Below are 12,058 nucleotides of genomic sequence, written 5' to 3'. Positions count from 1 at the left end.
TTTTCCACATTAGGCAATGTTCACAATAGGGTTTGATCTGTTCCTTAAATAGCTGAACACTGCTATGAATTTTAAATATCGATTTTAATAAAGTTTTGTAGAATTTTATAATGGATTTTTTCAATTTTGTAGAACATCAAAAGGAGCAGTTGCGTTGTTTACAAGCGCTCAGTTGGCTCACCAGTTCTGACCTTCTTGCTGCAATAATCAGTTCTATGGCTGAATTGCAAGAAGTCATTGGTAAAACAGGTATGGTTCCTTCTTTTATGTCCTTGCCAAATACATTTAAGAACAAATGTCCAGAAATTCTTTATGGCACAAATTCTAACAAACTGTATAGGGATAAAATATATTTGTTTTTATCTTTATTTTATTTTGTCACAGAGAGATTAACTCTATACTTAATGATGTAGTAAATTAATATAAATGTTGTCTTTATTTATGGGGAAATGACATTTCTTGGTGAATGTATCCACCTTATTTTTTTTTTTTCCTTTGTATCTGTTTTTTCCTGTGGAAAGCTCATCATTAGCTTTTTCTTAAGTAATACTAGCAGTGTTCTTTCATATGTTTTGGCCTTGTTTCACTTCTACTTCTGGCTGTAATAAGCTTGAGTAATAAGAGACCCAGTAGAAAATTTTCCTCACTTGTTTTGTGATAGATTTTTTTTTTCTTTACTTTTTCTCGTTTATTTTAGATAGAGTTAATTTGGATAGTTTGCTCCTTTCCGCCTGGTGTGGAACCACTTGTGATTTACAGAGGTTTAAAATGCAGCTTTTTTTTTTTTTTTATGATTCAAGTTGCATGATATTTTTGTCTGACAGGTTCAATGAAAACTAATTGGACTAATTATGGTCATTTCAGATGCATTACTAGTTAAAATTGTATAATGGACTTGTTAAGATTTGCCTGCTTAATTAAATATAAGCCTAAATATAATTTGGAATTTAATTCTTTGACAATTTCACTGTGCAAATATAGATCATTCATTGTGATTTCAAATATCTAAACCTAGACTTTTGTGGTAGGAAACTTATAACTTTAAGATTATTTTAAGTTGTGGCCACTGATGTTGGTAAGCAATGTGAATATTTAACGTATTGGCAAAACCTCAAGATACTGGGTTTGGAGTCAGAAATAAAAGTCTAAGCTAAATGTATTTTAAGAATTTGGTATTATATCTTCAGAGCAAAACTGAACATTCTTTAAAGAGCTTAAAAATAGTTTTTAGATTTGGTTTAAGAAACAGGTGATTTATGTTAGTGATATTCTTTGTAAGTATGACACTTAAAGGTAGATAGGTTTCTTAAGCTATAATCTCGTTTATGTTATTAATTTATTTAGTGTATTTTTTCTTATCACTGTGTTATATATAATCTAGGAGATAAATTAAAAATATGGAAATTGGTCTCATGCTATAGAAAATATGCACAATGGTTAGAGAACAAGAATGACAACTCATGAGTGACTTTGGGCAAATCTAATTAAGGATGAGATAAAGAGATACAGGCTTTAAATGTTACAAGAATCTACAGAAGATGCTGCTGAGTGTGGGCTTATGAGTATAGGGAAGGCTTCAGGGAGGAACTGGTGATTTAGCTAGGCTTAGAATGATGGTAAGTTAGAGAGGAGAGATGGCATTCAGATGATGGACATGACTAAGCAGAGATGCAGAGGTAAGAATAAAAATAGAATGGGAAGAACAGACATTAAAGAGATGAGAATGAAAATTCATGCCTAGCATACCTGGCTTGTAGATGATGATTAATAAAGAATAATTTTCTTATTCATATTGGAAGAAAGATGTATCATTGGCATGGGATCAAATTACAGAGGTTTTATAAAACCAGGCAGTAATTTCCTCTGAGCACATTCCCAAAGTAGCCCCTTACAACACTTTTAATGTTAAAATGTGAACACAATAATTAAGACCCCGATAAAGATATGGATAGGTAAGATTATCAAGTAGAAGATGGTGTCTTTATGTGCTTGCCTACATCTTGGAGCAGAGATGCCCTTCATATTAGACCTGGCTCTGCCTTTAACAGTTAGAGGAAATAGCAAGTTCAGGAAAACTTTTTTTAGGGAAAGTTTTAAATGTTTGTTGGCTAAGAAACACTACTTTGAGTCTACGGCCACACCACCCTAAATGTGCCTGATGTTGTCTGATCTCGGAAGCTAAGCAGGGTTGGGCCTAGTTAGTACTTGGATGGAAGAAACACTACTTTGAGAAGAGTAAGTGACTGCTAATTAAAAGGAGAGAATTATTGATGTATCACAGTCATGAAGAATATTGGAAGGAATTTGGTCCAGGCAGGTAGATAGTGGAATATTATTGGACTAACACAAAAATTATCAGCGTGGACCTTTTCTGGAGATAACTTGACCATCTGAGCTTTTAGAATAATTTCTTCAAATATGATGAGGGATTTGTTTATATAAAATTTTTCCAGGGTCATGTGTTTTCATTTTAAATTATATTTTAGTCATAGAAGTTTCAGGTATTTTGGCAGAAAGGATGGGAACATATTTTCAGAAAGTTAAAGCATATGAGTAGTTATGAAGAGATAATGAGAGTAATAAATATAAAGTCATAAGAGCTTATATAATAATGTGGCACTTCTAATTTAGTGTATGAATAATCTAAACAGGTAAACGTTATTGTATGGTAGTGAGAGCATTGGCTTTGAACAAAGCAGATTTAATTTTGTATCCAAATCTGCTAGCTATCAGTTGTGTAAAACTGGGCGAGTTATTTAACTTTACTGGGTCTCATATTCTTTGCCTATAAATGAAGCTATTATCTTCTTCCTGGCTGTTACGAGGATTTAGTGAGATAATACTTGTTAAGCATTGTGTACAATACATGACATTTGGTGGGTGCGAAAAAAATAGTTGTCCCCTTACTCATCTCAATGTGAAAGTAGAGTGTAACATAAATGAGCACATATGCACACATGTGCATACATACATAACCCTTTATTCATTTTCAAGCTACTAATTATTAATCTTCTATCCTAAAATTGCTAAGGTGCTCTACAGAGGAGGCAATACTTTAGGGTTAAGCAGGAATTCTGCCTACTTTGAATACTGGTTCTGACATTAGCTGTGTGACCTTGGACAAGTAACTTAAATCCTGTGTGCATCAATTTCTTTATATATAGAATGGGAAAAGTAGTTTTACTTATCTCGTAGAGTTATTTAGAAGACTAATACCTTTTAAAAGTACTTAGAAGAGTCTTTGATTACTGGTTTGCTTACTTTGCTTAGTTCATATGTTGGTCATTATTAATATTTATTGCATTAACAGAATAATAATAAAGAAATTCTATAAAAAATAAGAATAGGTCAAATGAAAATACATTGGGTTTTTCTTACAATTTCAAGGTTTAAAAAGATGGTTTTGTTATAAATTAGTATATAAAGATCAAGGAGAAGTTTATTCTCTGAATAGAATGACATTGTATGTTTGGAAGATTTTTGCCTTCTTTATAATTATTGGATGACCCCACTTAAAATACCTTGATCAAGTAGGAGTTTTTCCTCCCAAATAATAGAAAGTCTAGAGGTAAGTAGAAATCTAGACTGGTCGTTCTTCTCTGCTATCATTAGCATATTCATGTTTGCGCCTCTTAGTTTTAAGCTGGCTACTCTACTTTCAGGCATCAGGATTGTATTTTTCCAAAAAGGAAAAGGGAAGGGCAAAATGTGAAGGTATTCATACATTGTTGGTGGGAATGAAAAGGATATGGATGCTTTGGAAAAGAGTCTGGAAGTTCCTTAAAAAGTTAAAGAGTTTACTCAGCAATTCACTCCTAGGAATGTATCCAAGAGAAAGAGAAATGAAAACATCCATTCATACAAACACAAACCAAATCAAGTGTTTGTGAATTGGATTCGTTCACAAATGTTCATAGCATCAGCATGCATAAGAGTCGAAAAGTGAAAAGAAAACCCAAATGTCTATCAACTGATGAATAGATAGTATCTAAATGATAAAATATTATTAGATCATAAAAAGGAATAAAATACTGCTACATGCTATAACATGAATGATCCCTGAAGACATTATGCAAAGTGAAAAAGGATGGTGACAAAAGATCACATATTACACAATTCCATTTATTTGAAATGTCCGCAATAGACAAATCTAGAGACAGAAAGTAGATTAGTGGTTGCCCAAGGCTGAAGTGGGGATTAAGAGAGTATGAGAAATGACTGCTAATGGATATAGAGTTTCTTTTTGGGTTGATAAAAATATTTTAAAATTGGTTGTGGTTATAGTGGTATAACTCTGTGAATATACTAAAAACCATTGATTTGTATACTTTAAATGGGCAAACTGTATGATGTGTTAATTATATCTCAAGAAAGCTGTTAAACATGTGAAGTGATGTGGCCGCTGAATATATCCCTTTATATCAGGAAGGCAAAAGCTTTCTCAAAAGCTTACCTAGCAGTCTTCTCATCTTGTTTCATTGACCTGAACCTGAATCACATGGTTATTCCTAGCTGGCTAACTGGAAGATGGCAACAGAGAAGGGATGGTTTGTGGATGAATTGGATCCACTAATCAAGAAATTCAACACAGAGAGAATTCACTTTTTAAAAAGCAAATATCACTTATTACCTCCACATCTACTGCTCCTCCCCACCATTAGAAAGGAAAACTGATCAATTCAGAAACTTGTAAAAAGTAAATTAAAAAAGAATAAAAATACAAAAAAAATATTTTTCTGTCACTCAGCTTGTACAAGAATGGTTTCTATTATTTTTTTCTTTTTTAATAATTTCAACTTTTATTTTAGATCAGGGAGTACATGTGCAAATTTATTACATAGGTATATTGTGTGATGCTGAGGTTTGGGGTATGAATGATTCCATCATCCAGGTAATGAGCATAGTACCCAATAGGTAGTTTTTCAGCCCTTACCCACCTCTTTCCCTCCCTGCTCTAGTGTCTATCCCTGGTGTCTGTTTCCATCTTTATGTCTATGTGTACCCAATGCTTAGCTCCCACTTATAAGTAAAAACATGGTATTTGCTTTTCTGTTCCTTTGTTAATTTGCTTAGGATAATTAATGGCTGATACAATTTGGCTGTATGTCCCCGCCCAAATCTCATCTGAATTGTACTTCCGTAATTCCCATGTGTTGTGGGAGGGACCTGGTGGGAGATAATTGAATTATGAGGGTGGTTTCCCACATACTGTTCTCATGGTAGTGAATAGTCTTACAAGATCTGATGGTTTGATAAGGGGAAACCCGTTCTACTTCATTCTCCTTTTCTCTCTTGCTGCCACCATGTGAGACATGTCTTTCACCTTCCACCGTAATTGTGAGGCCTCCCCAGCCATGTGGAACTGTAAGTGCAATAAACCTCTTTCTTTTGTAAATTGCCCAGTCTCAGGTATAATGTTATCAGTGGTGTGAAAATGGACTAATAAAGTAAATTGGTAGCAGTAGAGTGGGGCGTTGCTGAAAATATACCTGAAAATGTGGGAGCGACTTTGAAACTAGGTAACAGGCAGAGGTTGAAACAGTTTAGAGAGCTCAGAAGAAGAGAGGAAAATGTGGGAAAGTTTGGAACTTCCTAGAGCCTTGTTGAATGGTTTTGCCCAAAAGCCTGATAGAGATATGGACAATAAGGTCCAGGCTGAGGTGGTCTCAGATGAAGATGAGGAACTTGTAGGGCATTGGAGCAGAGGTGACTTGTTATGTTTTAGCAAAGAGACTGGTGGCATTTTGCCCCTGCTCTAGAGATTTGTGGAACTTTGAACTTGAGAGAAATGATTTAGGGTATCTGGTGGAAGAAATTTTAAGCAGCAGAGCATTCATGAGGTGACTTGGGGCTGGGTGTGCTGGCCTATGCCTGTATTCCCAACACTTTGGGAGGAAAAGGCGGGTGGATCATGAGATCGAGAGACTAAGATGATTCTGGTCAACATGGTGAAACCTGGTATCTACTAAAAATACAAAAACTAGCTGGGTGTGGTGGTGCGCACCTGTAGTCCTAGCTACTCAGGAGGCTGAGGCAGGAGAATCACTTGAACCTGGGAGGCGGAGGTTGCAGTGAGCTGAAATTGGGAGATTGTGCCACTGCACTCCAGCCTGGTGACAGAGTGAGATTCTATCTCAAAAAAAAAAAAAAAAAAAAAAAAAAAGAAAAGAAAAGAAAAGCGATGACTTGGGTACTGTTAAAGGCAATTAGTTTTATAAGGGAAGCAGAGCATAAAAGTTTCGAGAATGTGCAGCCTGACAATGTGATAGAAAAGAAAAACCCATTCTCTGAGGAGAAATTCAAGCCTGCTACAGAAATTTGCATAAGAAATGAATAGCTGAATTTTAATCCCCAAGACAATGGGGAAAATGTCTCCAGGTCATGTCAGAGGTCTTCAGGACAGCTCTTCTCATCACAGGCACAGAGGCCTAGGAGAAAGTTGTTTCGTGGGCTGATCCCAGAGTCCCCATGTTGTGGTCAGTCTAGAGGTCCTGTGTCCCAGCCACTCCAGCCATGGCTGAAAGGGGCCAACATAGAGCTTCGGCCATGGCTTTGGAAGTGCAAGCCCCAAGCCTTGGCAGCTTCCATGTGGTGTTCAGCCTACGAGTGCACAGAAATCAAGTATTAGGGTTTGGAAACCTCTGCCTAGATTTCAGATGTAAGGAAATGCCTGGATGCTCAAGCAGAAGTTTGCTGCAGGGGTGGGGCTCTCTTGGAGAACCTCTGCTAGGGCAGTGTGGAAGGGAAATGTGGGGTTGGAGCCCCCACACAGAGTCCCTACTTAGGTACCACCTTGTGGAGCTGTGAGAAGAGGACCATTGTCCTCTAGACCCCAGAATTGTAGATCCACCCACAGCTTGCAGTGTTCACTTGGAAAAGCCTCAGACACTCAAAAAAAAAAAAAAAAAAAAAAGCCAGACTGTGAAAGCAGCCGGTGGGAGGCTGTCCCCTGCAAAGCAACAGGGGTGAAGCTGCCCAAGACCATGGAGAACCTACCTCTTGCATCAGCATGACCTGGATATGAGACATGGAGTCAGAGGAGATCATTTTAGACCTTTAACATTTCATTGCCCTGCTGGATTTTAGACTTGCATGAGGCCTTTGTTTTGGCAAATTTCTCACATTTGGAATGGCTGTATTTACCCAATGCCTGTACCCCCATTGTATCTAGGAATTAACTAGCTTGCTTTTGATTTTACAGGCTCATAGGCAGAAAGGACATGTCTCAGATGAGACTTTGGAGTGTGGACTTTTAATACTGACTTGACTTAAGACTTTGGGGGACTGTTAGGAAGGCATGATTGGTTTTGAAATGTGAGGACATGAGATTTGGGAGGGAGTCAGGGGTGGAATGATATGGTTTGACTCTGTGTCCTTAACCAAATATCATTCTCCCATAATTCCCATGTGTTGTGGGAGGGAATTATTTTATTGCTGTGTAGTATGAATAGCAGTCAATAGGAATCATTACCATGATTCAATTATCTCCCACTGGGAGGGAATTATCTCCCAGTGGGAAATAATTGAATCATGGGAGTGGTTTCCCTCATACTGTTCTTGTGGTATAAGCCTTGTGAATAAGTCTCACAAGATTTGATGGTTTGAAAAGGGGAAACTTGTTTTGCTTGATTCTGATTTTCTCTCTTGCCACTGTCATGTGAGACGTGCCTTTCATCTTCCACCATGATTGTGAGGCCTCTCTAGCCATGTGAATCTGTAAGTCTAGTACACCTCTTTCTTTTGTAAATTGCAGAGTCACGGGTATGTCTTTATCAGCAGTGTGAAAACAGACTAACACAGTGGCCTCCAACTGCATCCATGTTGCTGCAAAGGATATGATTTCATTCTTTTTTATTGCTGTGTAGTAGGAATAGTTGCTGTTAACATTTGAGTATGTTTTTCCAATGTATTTTTCCTCCTTCCCTCCGTCTCTCTCTCATATCTTCCTCCTTTCCTCCCTTCCTTTCCTCTTATCCATCCATTAATAGACTAACAAATGATATCGATAATATCATAGAGTACATAGCTTTATATCTTCATTTAAAAGACAATTTGATATAACCTCAAACTTACAGAAAAGTGGCAAGTATATAACAAAGAACTTTTCTTTTTGATGAACAGTATGAGAGCAGGTTGATAGTATGATGCTGCATCACTCCCTTATGTTTTAGTGTGCATTTCCAAGACTGCGTATTTTAGTGTTCATTTCAGAGTTGCCTTCTGGTTATTCTGCTGCACAACCAGAATGCAACTGTCAACATCAGGAAATCAACATGGGTACATTACTGTTACTCAGAACCCATTAAACTTTCCCTAGTTGTCCCAACTATGTTCTTTACCTAGCAAAAGGATCTAGTTTAGAATTATGTGTTGCATTTAGTCATGTTTCTTTAGTCTCCAGTATGGAAGAGTTCCTGAGTCTTTTCTGGGCCAATGTGATTTTGGCATTCTTGAAGATTGCAGGCCAGTTATTTGAAGAATATTCCTTAGTTTTGATTTGTCTGGTGTTTCCTCATGATTAGATTCAGTTTGTGCATCTTTTGCAAGAAAACTCACAGAAGTGATACCGTACTTTGCTTATGATACAGTGTCATAATTTCATTTTGAAAATAGTTATACTTTTTGAGGGTTTTTCCATTTCTATTCTTTTAGAGAATGATTTTTAATTTCTGAGTAATATTTAATTATTTGTATATTCCATAATCTAACCAATTCACAATAGGATATTTTCATCATAGGACAGGTAGCAGGAATGTCAATTTAGCTTTGATTTGTAATTGACTCATTGTTTTTTGAGTCATGTTAAATTATGAGCAGTGTCTTAATTATTTTAGCCAAGTAGGAAATTGAAATGACAGAATCTTGGGGAAATCTATTTAGTAAGTATTCTCAAAATTCTGAAGTGAAAGAAGATTTTTGTTATGAGGACAGAAGTATTTTTTTTTTACTTTCTATTTTTTGTTTTTGAGAACTTGCTAAAAATTTAAGCCATTTTAAATGTTAGGACTACATATTACTAGCGTCACTGACACTTTTTTCTTTTTAGCCCCAGGAAAACTGTGGTGCATGTATGCCAATACTAAACTTTTAATATATTAAATAATAACTGTGTGGTTTTTCGTGTTATCTTTGTTCTAAGGTAAGAAAACATTCAGTAAGTCTTTTTAAAGAGTAGGTTTTTATCTGTTTAGAGTAAGTTCTGAATTGTATGCATATTATTAACTAGGAGAGAAAATTTACATTAAAACATGTTGGATATAAGGTAAAGTATTGGTTAAGAACTTGGACTCTATATTTGAATCTGGGCACCATTGCTTACTGTTTGTGTGTTATTGGGCAAATTACTTAATCCTGTTTCAGCCTCAGTATCCTAATCTGTAAAATTTGGCTCATAAAAGTTCCTAGCTTTTTTTTTTTTTAACATTAAGAAGAAATGTAACCTGCTTAGCCAAGCCTTTGTATTTGTAAATGTCCTATAAATGTTCATTGCTCTGTCTCTTTCTTGTGTACTGATGTCTCAATGGGACCAGCATATTACTTTGTACCTTTTCATGAAACGGGAAGTTCCATAATGATAACTTGAATTCAATGCATAGAAAGTGCTAAAGGTGGTTGCCCCTGCTACCTTCCTAAACTTTTATGATGAACTTATAGGCAGTGGGCAAAGACCCCAGTTTTCATGTTGCCTCGTTAAATACTGGACAGGTGGCAACCTTCTTGCTTTCATTATAGTGTTTGCCCACTTGAGATAAATTACCTCTTCTCGGTATCCAAATGGTGTGCCTGCAAGAGATCATTTACCTCAAACAGGGGAGAATGTTATTTCCGCTGAAGGGTTAGGATATCAATCACTATGGGAATGGACTAAAGAATTGTTTAGATAGCTGAACTTTTTGATATGACTGGTCCAGACTAAAATTCTCAAGATAGAAACAAATATGCTGATTTGGATTGAAATATCTCTGAGCAAACACAGGAGTAGATGGATATAAGTAGAATGTTAACACATTTTGTCACACATTTCCTCTGTAATTACATCTTAATTATCTAGAAGATAGATGACCCAAATATACCCCTGCTAGTACTATTCAGAACTTTTTTTAAATTGTGTACTTTGAGTTAACTTTCTAGAGGTCATAGCAACTCTTTCAAGCAAAACTTAGAAGCCTAGGTTGTATCCAACTTAGAATTGGAAAGTTCAAAGTGGGAAGAAAAGATATTGATACTGATAAACAGTTATTGGCATATATTTAAAAGCTCTGAGGCTTTGCTGAATCTTAAAAAATTATAAAAATAATCTTGCTACTCCAAGTAGCAAGATGGACCAAGAGCATTGGCATCAGCTGGGAATGTGTTACAAATACATAATCTCAGACCCCATTCCAGACCTACACAATCAGAATGTGCATTTTAACAGGATCCTCAGGTGATTCATATGCACAATAAAGTTTAAGAAGAGACTTAGAGGATTTTATCATGTTGTTACTTTAATTTTTTAAAAATTTAATTAAAAAAGTTTTTACGTATAGGATTTTGTTACTTATATAATTTCACTCATATCTGGAATTGAAACAAGCACAATCTGAGTATCATTTCTGGTGCCTCAGCTGCTAGTGTCTATTTTGGTGAGCCACAATTTAACTTACAGATTTAAAAAAAATTGTGATTTCTTTTTATTATTACTTTCATATTTTCTCATATTTTTTCAAACATTGTCATGAAAAATTATAAGCATGCAGAAAAGTTGAAAGAGTTGTACAGTGAACAGATATTATATATTTTAAATTGAAATTTTATTTACCTATCAATTTTTAAGAACAATTTTCAAATGGATAATTCATCCTTGGAAGTGTTCATGACTATGCAAAATCTTACTTTTATGTCTTTTATAGAATATATTTTATAATGCAGATCTAAAATACAAAATCAAAATAATTTTAGGAATCACAGATGAGGCTTGAACATATTTTATAGTTTATGGCTAATTTCTTGGCAACTTCTAAGAGCCTGAAGCCTTTTTTTTTTTTTTTTAGAAGGCCTAAATAAGTTGGATATCCAGATAAGATCTAACAAAGCAACATAGTTATCTTTTCAGGTTTTTGTAAAAGAACAAAAGAAAATATTTTCCTTCAAATCTGTACTAAAATGTTACATATGTATTTAGAAAAAAACTTTTACCCCTGCCTTTTTCCAGAAAAAAGTATGACAGCTTATAGGTATTTGTAAAATATGGCAACATAATATTCATTAAAACCTAAGCAAAAATAGAAGCAAATTCAAGCCAGGAATGACATTGAAAAAGCTAGCTATGATGGCACACACACTTGTGTTCACATTTTGGTCTGAGGATTCAGTTGCCAATGATGTCATTAAAAATCAAAATTTAGGAAAAATACAAATGTTCCTTGGGCTAAGAGTAGATAGGAAACTATTCTGCAGCTCTTAATAAAAAGGGATATCATGTAATAGAATGAACAACATTCTCAGTAATATCAGACGTAGCACTTTTTCTTTTAAACCAAATGTGTTGGGATATAATTTACATGCAATAAAATGTGCTCATCTAACTGTAAAATTTGACTAGTTGTGAAAAATGTATACACAGAATGCATACAAGAAAATGTATAGAACATTCTCTTCATCTGTTTTGGAGTCAATCACCCCTGCTCCTATTGATTCTAAGGCAACCACTGGTGTCTTCTCTGTCACTTTAGTTTTTTCTGTTCAAGGATTTTATAAATTTCATAAAAATGGGGTCATACAGTGCAAAGGAGTGTAGCTGAACTGCACAGGTGGAGGGAACGGTTCTCAAAGGCTGTCCTAACTTCTGACACCACGAATTCAGGGATTCCCAGGGCCACCCTCACTTTAGGCTAGCTGGCTACAAATTAGGGGTCCACATGGACTCCTTTGGGTTAATTTTCTAGAACAAAACTGATAGAACTCTGGAAAGTATTATATTTAGGACTACAGTTTTACTATAACAAAAGGAAACAAATTATAATCAGCCAAAGGAAGAGACGCATAGGGTGAAGTCTGGGACAGCTCCAAGTGTGAA

The 12,058-nt window shown here is 35.5% G+C and overlaps 1 protein-coding gene across 7 annotated transcripts in view; it reads left to right on the top strand.

The window, feature by feature from the left end:
* CCDC171 (coiled-coil domain containing 171) overlaps positions 1-12,058 on the top strand; it is a 394,070-nt gene that overhangs the window by 142,907 nt on the left and 239,105 nt on the right. For all 7 annotated transcript variants that reach the window (XM_032300135.1, XM_032300136.1, XM_032300142.1 and 4 more), the window contains one exon: positions 133-249. In XM_032300135.1, coding sequence (XP_032156026.1) covers positions 133-249 — 117 coding nt within the window. The remainder of the gene's footprint in view (positions 1-132; positions 250-12,058) is intronic.

Source organism: Sapajus apella, unplaced genomic scaffold, assembly GCF_009761245.1.
Source record: "Sapajus apella isolate SASKATOON/1434 unplaced genomic scaffold, GSC_monkey_1.0 scaffold42, whole genome shotgun sequence".
NCBI lineage: Eukaryota > Metazoa > Chordata > Mammalia > Primates > Cebidae > Sapajus > Sapajus apella.
Note: the sequence above shows the minus strand (reverse complement) of the source record. Positions and strands in the feature narration are given on the sequence as shown.